This window comes from Streptopelia decaocto, assembly GCF_964273445.1.
Source record: "Streptopelia decaocto genome assembly, chromosome: Z".
NCBI classification, from domain to species: domain Eukaryota; kingdom Metazoa; phylum Chordata; class Aves; order Columbiformes; family Columbidae; genus Streptopelia; species Streptopelia decaocto.
This window is the reverse complement of record NC_138657.1, coordinates 60,379,904-60,393,475: the sequence shown is the minus strand read 5'-3', so window position 1 is coordinate 60,393,475 and position 13,572 is coordinate 60,379,904. Positions and strand designations below refer to the sequence as shown.

The following is a 13,572-nucleotide window of genomic DNA, read 5'->3' as shown; positions in this document are numbered from 1 at the left end:
TTATACAATCTTGGTGGCCCTCAAGGTTTGTCCAGGAAGTTACTGTTGAGAAAGGATGCACAACTTGAACATTTCATTTATAGGAAGTCAGGATTTAAATGTCTGCTGAGAAAAAGACTTAAACTCCCTGACAGAAGTTATATCTACAGCCAAATAGTTTTGAAAAAAAATAAACTCAATATAAAAAACATTAATCCTGAAGTTCATCACTGAGGGAGCATATTATTTTAATTTCTGTCCTGTATAGAAGAGACACAAGCATAGGTTAAAGCTTTAGGGGTCTGTCTAATGCACAAGTCTCATGTTATTTCCGAACAGAAGACAGAATTCCACCTGAAACAAATTGGGAACTAAAAACATGAAAAAACAAATACCCAAGAAAGCAAGAACAGAGAAGACTCACTGTCTTTCGGGCTGCTCTTCCGGAACCTTTCCAGGTCCACACTGGGGGGTCTGCTGGGCTTCTGTGGGGGCTGGCCCAGTTTGAACAGCAGGGGCAAGGCTTTCCGCTTGGGGGTTTCTGAGCTCTTGTCCCCGTCCTCTTTCTCTTTTGATCCACCTGATGGCCTTTCTGCAGCAAGCGCTGTATTTGTCTTACGGAACTTAGCAGAAGAAGAACCTGATTCTTCCTGCATGATTTTATTGAGAAAGACATTCTTGGCTGCACTCATTCCCTTTTCTTCAGCCTCTTCCTCCACGTTTTTGAGGGTGCCTTGGGCTGAGCTGGACCAATGGCCAGTAGGTTTCAGAACGACGTTAGAGAAATGACTGCCTGGAGCTTCTGCAGCACAGTTACTATTTTCATCTATTTCCTTTGCTGCTTTAAAAGACCGTATATTTGTTTTAGGGCCTGATAGTCCTTTTTGCAGGAAAACATTTTTATTAGAAGTGTCTTCTTTGTGAGAGACCTCATGGTTTAGAGAAGGTTTCTGTGCAAGAGGTGGTTTAGAGAAAGGAGGCTTGGGCTCATTTTCTTGTGTTGCAGACATGAACTTTTCCTTAACTCCAGTTACTTTTGAAAATGCTTGTTTTGCTTCACTCTCCTGTGGTGCAAAATTTGAATTTGGTTTTGTTCCCAGTGGATTTTTTTCTTTTTCTTGAGGAACAGAGTTAAGGAATTTGTTCCCTACAGGTTTTGGATACAGAGGCTTTGACTCTTCTTTTGTCAAGTCACCGGTTTTGGTGGGAGGTTTAGCGTATCCAGATTTTCCATCATTCTCTCTGTTAGTTGCCTGAAGCTGAACCCCAAACTTCTGTGCCACTGGTTTCAAATATGGTGCCTTTAGATCCTTCTCTGCTTTATCATCAGTTGAAGGCTTGACTGCCAGAGGAGGCTTAGGATGAACAGGCTTATGAAAGGTACTGGGTCCTGAAGAATTTGTATTTCCTTGACTTGCAAATTTCTCAAGTGCTGCTTTCCTTGTCTGTAATCCCGTGTGGGTAGGTTGTCCTGGGACTTTGAAGGTTCGACTGTTACCAGAAACATCCTCTGTGGGACTGCTACCTGTGTTAAATTTCGCCATGAGTGACTTTACATCTGCCTTGCTGTCCTATAAGCGTAAAGAAGAGAAAAAGAAAGAGCAGCAATGAGAAAGTCACTGTTGCAATGTTCACACATACTGTACTTTAAAGAGTTTCCTGGTCTGAGGCTTGTAGTACTGCTGATTGGCAGTGGAGATATTGTAGCACATCTTCCTGTAGGGTTAGGCAAGCTGAGCATTTTATTCTATCTTTGCTGTGGTTGTATAATCTTTTGAAATTTTCAGTGCAGGTACTGCCTCTGGAGAGTGGTCAGGCAGCTCCTTCTGGGCATACCATAATTTCTGTTTATTTCTGAAACTGGAAACTGAACACCCTAACAATAGGAGTGTCCTGCAGTGAGAAGCATAGGCTGCACTAGAACCTGGATTATGTACCAGACTGGAGTTATTCCTGCCAACTCTTTGGAGAACTGCAACTTCCTTTGTGAAACAGAAAATATTCTGGTTTGGGCTGTGTGTGTCAGTTTTTCTTTCCCTTCTCAGCAATTTTCTTCCCTACTGCTCCCCAACCCTCACTTTGACCTTTTTTATCTTCTCCATTTTTTATCTGAAAAAGAACACGCATATGTGGATGTAAGATGAAAATACATGGAGTAAAATGGCAGTCAGCACACCCAGATACTGTCAAAGATATTTTCCTTCCCGGGGAAAAAAAAAAAAAAAAAAAAGAAAAAGAAGACCGAAACCAAAATCAAGTTGAACAATTCCAAGTGGATAAAATCCACCTTCATCTGAAAATGTTTTAATTGGTCCACCCTATTTGATACCTTTCAGGACCAGTCTTTAATATGAACTGGGGTCAAAAGCTCAATATGTTTGAATTCAATACACTTACAACACAGCACAGTGAAGGATGGCGCCAATGGGGACTGGGAACAACCTTTGGGTTCCAAAAGCCCTCCTCAGCAGGGAGTCCTTTCCCACCCAACAGTGGCAGCAGGGGTGCAGCTGTGGCAGATATGCTGGCGATTCACAGCTTGTTTGGATGGGATGTGTTTTGTGTGGGGAAGTTATAAAATGTAAGACTAATGGTATAAAATGGGGATGTTATAACTGGGAAGGGTGCTGTTTGGAAACAAATGAGTATCACTACAAAGCATGATAAATAAGGGTATGAAGAAAATTTTAGAAAGAGGTTGAAGAATGAATTGTGTCTTCACTCAGTACAGTTCAGCAAGTGTTCATTTTTTTTTTTTTTTTTTGCTTCATTAACAAGAGCTTCTAAATTGGGGTTTTGCTACTTTTACCCTCTGTTTGATTGTATCAGATTACATGAGTTGCCTGTTACATTGCAGTAGTTTTACCTGTGACTTCTTCAACTTCAGGTTGCCTTTCACAAGTCTTTCAATATCACCAAGAAATTCAGTCTTTCTGAGCTGCTACATTATACCACAAAATTACTTACAATGAATGTAGTGGAAACAAGATAAACATATATCAAACTTATCCCCAGAGCACCATATTGTTATCTCTTTTGCACATATAGGGAAGGGAGGAAATACTCATTTACTATGGAGATTATCAGGTTTAAGCCATCTACTGCTGGTTGATGCATGTGCATTCACACACACACAATTACACTGCAGAGGGATGTATATGTATCAGTAACCATTCAAGATTTCTCCCACAATACCTCACAAGGCACTGATTTTACTGACTTAAACAGAAAGTTAACCTAATCGCAACGCCAGAGAAAATAACAAAGTTCTTCTTTCTCTTAACTTTGTACTAATGTATGGGTTTTTTTTAAACTTCTGTATCAGAATATAAACCATCAGAGATACTATCACTTTACCTCAGTGTCTGAGGTCTTCAGAACTTATAAATGACAATCTGATGAGCTGCTTGGTGAATTGAGCACCTAATTTCTTTTGAAAGTTACAACAATAAATTGATTCTTCTGGTGCCTCTGCCATTTGAAATTTAGGAAAATGTACTGTGTCAAACTACAGTAATGAGAATGTTCTGGACAAGAGACATTTAGCATTTGGAAGCTGGAAATGTAGCTTTGAAAGAACTTTTCTCTTATATGTGGTTTCTGATGTTTTCTACATCCTTTCAATAGCAAGATCAATGACATTCATACGTGCTTTCAAATGCACTGAACCATTCACTACTGCCGTGTTAGGACTGTCAACTGATTTCTTTTCATAAATTTCTTCCTAGTGATGTGAACAAACCTTGTCCTAATCATTCAGATTTGTGAACTCTTCAAGATAAAAAGCTCTTGGGCATGTGGAAGGGTTTACAATCACCAGTGTAGACTCTTTAATAATTCACTTATGCTGAACAGTGTGTGGTAAAGGTAACACTCTAAGAATCAGAAGAGAGTAAGAAACTCCATTGAACCTTTCAGCTTCTCTTTAACGTACATCACCAGTTCCTGCTTTTATAAGCTATGTTATACTAGAAGCCATATTGTGGATTCTAATGCACAGCCTGAGTGGCCAGGTAGATAGATAGAGAACTGGGAAAAAGAGAGTATATTTTATCTGTGGCCCCGCTCACAGAGTAATACCCACAGTTTCTATGTTTCCCTTTGCAGAAATGACAGTGGTTACATATTCCATTAGCACATAAAATAGGTTGTAAATCATGAAATGGGAACTTGAGAAGATTCAGAAGTGAGATTAAGTTCAGCCTACCCTTCCCCCCTTAAGTGCAAAGTGCCTGTGGGACAGAGGAGTCTCACATATGAAGTGCTTGTTTATTTTCTGAACTTTCTCTTTGCACTCTATTGGGAAACTCAGTGCAAAATATTTTGGCTTTTCAGCTTCTGATCTGAAACAGAAGCAGCACATAAGGTGCACAGTAACTTTTGCTTTGATACAAGATGGTTGCATTATTCAAACGTGCTTGAAAAAACCTAGAACCACACCCAGGTTTTAGTTCCCATGCCATAGATTCATCAAGCAGATTTGCATTCCCAGCCTCCCACTGCCTTCAACAGAGGCTCACACAGGTACCAAGATACACTTGCACACGTCTGTACTGAAGTACAGTGTAATGAGAACACAATAAATATAAAGGTTCCAGCTGTATTCTTCCTGAATTTGCTGTGTATATTCCAGTCTCAACTAGCAGCCTGATTAAAACCCATTTGTTTTGTTTTGGCATAAATATGCTCTCATTTTTTACTTTCCAGTCTCAGTGAAGCCAAAAGATCTTTTCGTTTCAGCTTCCCCTTGTGGTTGTTCTTTCTTCAAACAGCAACGCTGGATCAATCATTAAGCAAATGAAATGTATGTAACTCTTCATGATACAAAGAATTGTGCAATTTTTCAAAATACATGCAGATCTGATTTGTAAAGGAAAAATAACCTCATCTTTTCACTTCTCAACTGTATTTTTTTCCTTTCTGTTCTCAAGCAATAAGGTCTAAACAGGCCTTTTAAAACTCACAATCTTTTAACAGAATGAGATCTTGATGACTTTGCTAGAAAGTAATGAAATGAATATTATAAAGCTGTCCCTTTAAGAACAAAAGTGTGTATGCTCATGAATTCTGTGGCAGTGAAATAATCACAGAAGCTGTTAGCCACGAAGGGAATTGAGCTCTAACCCATGGACAGGATATAAGGAATCAGGAACTGGACAGAAAAGCCAAGGAAAATGAAATAAGAAAGTTACAGAAAAATACAGATCTGAAAATTATTTGGCAACATAAAGGTTTTATTTAACTTCTACTGAAGTTAATGGATTTGAGGGAGTTCAGTTGCTTGCACAAGATGCTGGTGCCATTCTGAATTTGTGATAAATTATTGCTTGAATATTTCCTTTTCAGACAGAAAGACTTCAGTATTATCATTATGCAACTTTGTTGTTTCCAGAAGAGATAAATAACTTCCAAGTTGCTTTTCTTCCCCTTGAGTCTAGTTAAAATTGCTAGCTAAAGAAGACTTGCTCTAATAGTCAGCGTAGCATTTGGAAAGTGGAGTTAAGATGTTACAAGACTCAGTCCCTATGAAAGTAGGCAGCAGAAGTATGAAAAGAAGGCAGAAACACAGCATCTGCTCACACACAAAGACTTGCTAATAGAAGGGCTGGTATACAAGACAAATGAGTCCCCATCAGATACTGAATAATGAAGAGGTAGGCTATTCTGCTGTCAGGGGATTTTTGAAAGGTAAACCTCCAGGATGGGGAGGATAGACAGAATTCTAAAGGATTCTCTGGTGAGTGGTTGCCAGCTTGCATGTTATCCTGAGAGCACTGTTTCAAACCTCTCTAACCGCAGCAAGACAAAACCATCACACTCTTGAGAACATGTGGTTGTCAAAATTAGACAGGACAATGTTCCAGCTGGTTCACACTATAGTCCTTATATTTTCTGTTGTGCATTCCTCTACACTTTTTTTGTTCCTCTCTTATCACTTTTTCTCATATTTTACTTAATCACAAAACCAACTACATTATATTGCAGGAACATGAGAGGACAACATAGTTCATCCACTCCAGATCAGTTTTAGACCAGGACTAGTGAAAGCTTGAACAGAATGGCCAGATGACATCCCAGCTTTGTCCCAATCTATTGCTGAAACAGCCTGCGCACCAGGCCAAAGCATCTATCCATGCACAGTCATCTCTTCATCCATGTCCTGACCCAAAATCAGAAAAACTATCAACCATTGGCAACTCAGTCTTTGACAGCAGCAGCCTGGCAGCTTCAATTTTTTGTCAACAACTATTATGCAATAAAAACTGACTAACTAATATCCCTTTCTGAAAAGGGATTACAATATGATTTAACATGTTTTTATGGAAGCACAGAGTTTCAAGATACTTAATAATTTGGGCTTTTAAAATTATTTTTCTCTTACACTAATCAACAGCTTTCAGAATGATGTAATTTTTTAGTGAGTCTGCCCAGAAATGAAGCAGACAGATCTCTCTTCACTGAGAACATAATTTATAGATAAAGCATACAGTGAGTGCCTTATGAACATCTTTGATTAGACTCTGGTTATTCCATTAAAGCTAATGCAACATCTCTAAGTCTCAAGCAAGAAAAACTCTAGTTCCTGCTACCAAAAAGTTTCTACCCCTGTTTCTAGAATTTCAAGATCTCATATGACTTTAAAGGAAATTTTGTGTATTTTTAAGCCATTGGGTACCATTCTGACTCACCACTGGAAAGAAAATTATTTTCCATGACCCACTACAAACAAAATACATACACTGATAACTCAATCTGGAGTATGCTATATTAAAAAATATCCCACCCACAAATCAGCCAGCCAAAAACAATGCAAAAGGAATTACTAGAAATTAATTGTCTTTATGTGATACCATTTCTGTTATTCAAAATGCAAAAGTCACTGAAATTAGGACTGTTTTTAGTAGGATTTCAGGGAACTAAACACAGATCTTTGAAAAAGTTCCATTTTGTCAGTTTGGCATCTTTTCAGCTCCACAACAAATTCTAAGTAAAACCTACAAATAAAATTGCCAGTTATATGAGGTAATACGTAATGCCTGGTACTAATTGTTTCTCCTGGAAATTTACACTTTTATTCCTAAGACAAACATGTACAACAATTTACCTGGATTCCCAAAAGCTCTTCAATATTTTGATAGAAGCAGAAAAACTGGCTCGTTCTAGGAGACTATCCACATGTTTATCACCCTAAGAGCCTGGTGTGTTTGCTAAGAGTTCTGCTTCTGAGCAAGGGTTTACATCAGAATGCTGCTTGTGGGTTTCGTTATCATCATTAGTAAAGAAAACTGCTCTCCTCAGGATATTAGGCAAGAAGTGGTGGGGGAAAAGGGAACTAAAATGTGTTTAGACTGGCCGTTGCCATCAGCAGTATTCACCATGTGATATCTAAAAGTATTGCATTTACCCCATATTATGGAGTCCTCTGAAACTACATTGGTGCATACAAGGGTTAATCTTTACATACAAATGGCTTATAAATATGTGTGGCAATTACAAGTGTAAATGCAAGAGGGCATCTGTCACAGGTCTTCCAGTTTAGTCCCTGGCTGCCATTGAGACTGACTGCATATATTCCTACTCACAAATTGTCAACTAACGTGTTTGCTTGCTGCTACCTTTGCTGGTAGGATCTCTAGTGATTCTGATGGCCAGTTTTTTAAAGTTTTTGCTATATGAAGATTTTTTTTTTTTTAACTTTGATCATACATTTCTTCTGTCTTTGTGCCTGTGAGTTCATAACACAAATCAAAGACTTTGAAGGGTGATATAGGATAGGAAAACCAATATTGAGAAAATAATCTTCACAAGAAATTATAAATGTGTGTTTGTGCAGAAGATAAACCCAAATCATGAATGCAGAACCTTCTAAATACAGCTTAGTGAAGATGCTGGAGCTCTGCACAGGAATGAGATTGCAGAAGAAAAATTGTGTGTCTTTGAGCTTCATAAGAAATTGTTTTACTGTTCCTCATCATCAATCACTTCTCCTTCTGCATTATTTGCTTAGTATTTTTTGAAACACTGTGGATGTCAAAATAAAACATTGGAAGACCTTGCTATTTTCAACTTAATATTACAAAAACTTCTTAGCTAGTTCAGAAGCTTATTAGAGTGCTGGATGGAGCTTGTTTCAGTTAAAAACACTGCCACATGCTGTATATTTGCCACTTGGGAATGACAACTATTTTTTTGTTATATAACGCAATGTTTTTTTCTTAGTGGGAGAAATGCAATTCTTTATTCTAGTCATTCTGTTAAACACACTACTTTATTTATAAAATTACATTTGTTTGTGAAAATAAACAATCATCAATGGTGAAGCATGTATTATTAATATTAAGGCAGATTATACTTTGTGACTGTTGCTACACTGTCTGGCAGTTTTCACGACTATTTTAAGTTGTAACTGTAGCAATATAGTCATTTTGCATGGGTAAACATGGCTGCAAGAGTTTCTTCACAGTATCAGTGCTAAACAACTCATGCAATGATCAAAGAAGGAGCTCATCCTTGCAACTCTGAATGCTAGACAGTTCCTGTTGTCTTCTCTTTCATCCAATACACAGAAATAAATATATCCCTAACTGATAGAATGCTGCTGAGAATATAAATTGCAACAAACGTAATGAAAATAACTGTTTATGCTGTGAAATTGCTGTGAAAGTTGCCCATCTGCAATGTCTACCATACGCTTCATTTTACACTTGCAGGTGCAACAGCTTCCTGGATCCTCTCAGTTTTTTCCACTTATTTCTGTGAAGGACATTTCTGAGTGATTGGGGGGAATTAGCTATTTTTAAGTGAAGAAAGAATCTGAAGGAAATAATATTTTAAGGAACAGGACCTGCAAGCCTGAAAGCAACTTATAGATATTTTACCTTTCTTATTTTTCACAAAACCAACAACAGCAACAAAGTCACAAGATTATATTCAAGCAAGACAAGAATATCAATAATGATAATGCTTTTTCGTATAAGAACGCCATTCCAGACTCCGTGTAGACTAAAACCAGTATCTAAATCCCAGAATAGCAAAGGTGTGTTCCCACATGCAACTGTAATGACTGTAGCCTTAAGTATTTATTTCAATCAGAGCATTTATTCAGCTTTCTGTTTCCACGTACTTTCAGGAAAAGTGGCTGCCTAAAATTAAATTTGTCAAAAATAGTGGTAAGATAAAAGAGAAAAGACTTTCTCTGCCACAAATGCAAGTCCAACTTTTTAAGCTCTATTTGGTCTACTGACTTTGTCCCGTGCTCTGAAATACTTTGAAAGGTATTTCCAGTTCAATGCTCACAAAGTACCCGATAGTAATGATCTCTTTACCTCCACAGCTGTGTCAGTACCACTGTTGGAGGTGGCGTAAACTGAAGGGAAATGATACAAAAATTAAAAAAAAATCTTTTTTCTTCCCATGTTTTTTGAACCTTTGCCATTTCACTGATCTTAGTCCATTACATGACCCCAAAACATAACAGAATTAGTGGTGAGTGAGAGTGGGAGAAGAAAAAGACACAGATGGTTGGCTGGGGCAAGTAATCCTTAAACCATGTATATGTAGAAAAAAACGTATATGGGAGAGCACCTTTGGATGGATACATGATTATTATTAAAGAAAGTCTGGCAGTCTTCTTTTTAAGTCAGAATAGTGTTGGCCTGTGTATGTATAATATAAAACACATGCAAATATGTAGAGTGCCCAGCAAGATGAAGTCAACGTTAGCAGCTTTTCATTGAAATTTCTCTTCCTGCCTCCTCCTTACTCTCATGAGTCTTTTGCCTCCTAGTGGCAGATCAGGAGCAGAAGTACAAATGACATATTTCTCCACTGAATTATCTGTTTCTGCATACTTGCACTGAGAAAGTCACAGTCTACCTGGTTTCATGCTGCTCCTTGGAGAGAACACTTCAAGTACATTAATCTCATCAGAGGGCAAGGCAAAGAGGTAGGAGTCCTGCTTAGTACTGCTGTGCTGTTCCCCAAAGTCAGAAGTTCTGGGAAAAAGTCCCACCCCACTGCCATGGTCCTGTTACAGCATAACTTTGGAAAGTACCTGATTTTCAGTAAAAACCTGATATTCCTGACCACTGGCTGAATCTTCTGCCTGCAATTCCTACAGCACACTGCAAGAATGAACTTTTCTTGTAGCGTCAGTCAATGCTATCAGTGTCTGCAGACAGGGCTAGACTTCCTTAAAAATGTGCTGTTGCATTTCCATTGGGTTACCATTTGAAGGTGGTTTTAGTATTTCTGACAGAAGTTTGATGTGGTCGTGAGCAAATTAAGCAGCACTATCTGGTGTCTACATGCACTATCATGCTTAAGGGAACAACCAGGCTTTTCAGGTGCAATTTGTGGACAGTTGACATGCAGGATTCTCTGAAAGCTCCTCAAGTCAATGCTATGCCTCTTTTAAATTGTCATAATTCATTCCTTATAATCTTGTTAGTGCCAACTATTAATACTATATTTGTCTGAACAAAGAATGCAGAAATCTGTTTCCACTATTTATATTTACTAGAGAAAGGTAGAATCGGCAGCGTTAAGAAAGAAGGCAAAAGATGCTGTCAGAGTCTCCTCTTGTCCTGCATATGCTTTGTGAAGGATGGATTTCTGTCACGAAGGAAAGCCCAGCATATTGTAAAGGTTCAAAGTCAGGTGCATGTTAAACTCCTGGTTTTCTGCTTGGGTATACGCACTGTAATAAATAACTCATTCCAAAAGTCTTTCTTTTTTTGTGACTTGACCTTAGAAATGCTCTGTTGTCTCAAATCTTAAGCAATTCTTCTTTGAATACAAAGCTTATATTGAGGTATTAACTGTCATATTCCACCAAATTACTCATCTTCTTTGCCCTGCACTCCCCCCTTTATTGTCTGCCCCTAGGCAGTCCTTTGGTGTCCCTTGCCATGTCACAGTCTCCTCCCTGATCATTTTGCCACAAAGCTCACTCATGAGGGGGGCTCAGATAACGCAGCTTTTGAATTACGCTTTTTTGCTCTGCAAACTGTGCTGGTTTTTTGCCAGTGGTGGTACTCCTGTGTTCTGTCTGCCTGGGTTCATCAGTAGAAGTTCAGGGGAAATTGAAGCAGTGTAGCAGCAGAAAACACTCCAGACAGACCAAGCAGTAACACCAGGCTTTCACTAAATCCTCCACAAGCAACAGAAAACTCTCTTGAAATTGAAGAGTTCACCATGATGGTCAAGAGCCCTGGTGCTCACAGACACAACCCCATGAAACACAGGCTGGGAGGACTCACAGAGCTTGTACCAGCACCAACAGCCCTCACAACCCACATCTCATGCCTGGTTGAGGGCCACAGCTGATGACCAGTGGCAGCTTGATTAGATGATTTAATGAGCTAAGTTACAGTTGATGTGTATGTAGCTGTGATGGCTGAGCTTGCAGCACCCAGCTCCTGTCATGATGCAAGAGGGATGTGGAGAGGACCTGGCATTCATCTTGGTAAAGGAGGTAGGCTGGCTAGGAAGTTGTTAGAAGCTGTGTATGAGGGGAAATCAGTAGAGATTGAGGTGAGAGGGAGAATGGAGGAGTGTGGCAGGGCTGATGAGAGCTGGTCACCAGCAGTTTGTGTGGAGAAAGGAGCTCTGGCGGATGTGGAGGGTGGGCGGCCTTTTGCCTGCCCTCATGATGTTGTGCTCCCTCACCCCTGTGCCCCTCAGCAGCAGCCATGCCTATGTTCAACTTTCCCTTGCATCAGGACATGGGGCCCTGTGTTGCCCTGTGCTTCCCTGCTGGGGCTGAGGCTGTCACAGAGGGAACCAGGGCTGGCTGAAGCCATTGCAAGCCTGAAAGTGTAGGGGTGGCCATCTTAGCAGCTGCTGTCAGCAGCGTCCTGGCACCTAGGGAGAGGAGAAGAGAGAACCTGCAGAGGGGGAAGGGGAGATTGGGTGGGAAGAGAGGGAGGAAACAACTTTCTCAAGGATGAAGTTGCTTCAGTTTCCTCTCTGCATGTTCTCATGTAAATGGTTGGCCAGGGGATTATCCATGGGCCCAACCTCCCCCCTCCACATACCCCAAGCTGCTGATAGCAGCAGGAAGAGGAACAGAGAACTTTAGCAAAATACTCCTGACTTCCCTTTCTCCTCAACACGTCCTTCCCTGCCTCTGCCTGGGAGACAAACAAATGTGCAAGAACATGCAAATATCTCTCCAGAGTTGTGCAAGTCCTGTGAGAGGGAGAGAGGGATCTCTCTGGATGGACATCCCATGCTTCTACATTCAAACTTAACACCCTCCTTTCCTGCCCATCAGCTCTTCAAGTCTCGTCTGCTTTTAGTGCAGAGAAGCAAAACAGAAACCCATGTTTCCTAAAAAGCATCTCAGCTTTGAGTAAGGTCCAGCTCTCATTGTTCACCTTTCTTCACTTTCTTATGGTGGCACAGAGGACTCACAGCTGATGTCTGTACATCTTTAGGCGTCACCTAGCTCTGTTATCATGAGCTTTCTCTGGGAAGTGGGTAGCAAATGGCCTTTACCCTTCAAAATCTCCTCCTTAAACCTCTGAATAAAATGTTTCCGATGAGAACAATTTAGGTTTTGTTAATATCATATGATTTCTTACCATTAGCTTCCTTTTAAAAAGTAGGAGATGAGGCCTACATTTGGTAGCTATTGTTCGCATCATATCAGAGGTGGTCAGGTTGCTTTTGTTTTAAAAATACATCTACTTAAAAAAAAAAAGATCATGGTAGATTTTGTTCAGTCAAGCAATCCCTGATAAAGTTAAGACAAAGATAGATTTTAAGGAAATGAATTTATGTCTTTCTGTTCTTTGGGTGCTCTCAAGAAAGGACCTTTCAGAGGTAGGACCAAATTTGAAAACGTCTGTTGACTCACTGAAGAGCTAGATAGGAAACCTTCTTTCCAGGCTGGGCTCCTTTTGTTCTGCTCTTGTGCCAGGAATAACACAAGAAATGTCCAAAAAGGAGCTACAGTGTAGAGCTCACCACTAAATGCCATGTTCAGCTGGGTAAGACACCATGTAACTGATCTCTGATATCATTCTGTAGTGTCTCTTTCTTGTAACTAGTGTAGTGCTTTGCACTGGGGGCTATTTACAAAAATCTCTGATATCTTTAATTTTTTAAGAGCAAACTTCTCAACAAATGAATATGCACACATCAGGAACTAGCTTAACAAGGCTTCACAATCTCAGATACACTTAATCCAGCATCAGATGTTTTTGTCTACCTCTTATTATGTTTTTTCAGTTTCTTGTGCTTTGCATTGAGAAATTTCTTGAAAAATACTTCTGATTCTAGTAGATCCAGCTGATTTTCAAAGGCCAGAAAGGAAAAGGTGCTAAGCACTTTCATGGATTTTGTCCTTCAGTAGCATTTAATGACCTCTCTATAGATTGTCTAGTCTCAGAGTTCATAGGAAGTGCAAGCACATACAGAGCAGGTGCTTAAAAGTGATGTGTAGTACTAGCAGTTTGTAGACTACTTCAGAATGAGATTTAGTGCTAAAGGTTGAAACAGATGATCTTTCAAGGTCCCTTCCAACCCGGGCTGTTCTATGATTCTGTGATAACAGTGACTTTCAGTTTTGTCTGCCGTTGTTTCTGT

The 13,572-nt window shown here is 39.6% G+C and overlaps 1 protein-coding gene across 5 annotated transcripts in view; it reads right to left on the bottom strand.

The window, feature by feature from the left end:
- FYB1 (FYN binding protein 1) overlaps positions 1-13,572 on the bottom strand; it is a 70,344-nt gene that overhangs the window by 46,572 nt on the left and 10,200 nt on the right. For 4 of the 5 annotated variants that reach the window (XM_082074424.1, XM_082074426.1, XM_082074427.1 and 1 more), the window contains exon 2: positions 404-1,550. In XM_082074424.1, the coding sequence (XP_081930550.1) occupies positions 404-1,550 (1,147 nt within the window). Of the gene's footprint in view, positions 1-403; positions 1,551-7,084; positions 7,220-13,572 lie in introns of those variants that run through there. The other variant, XM_082074425.1, reaches the window with a different exon arrangement.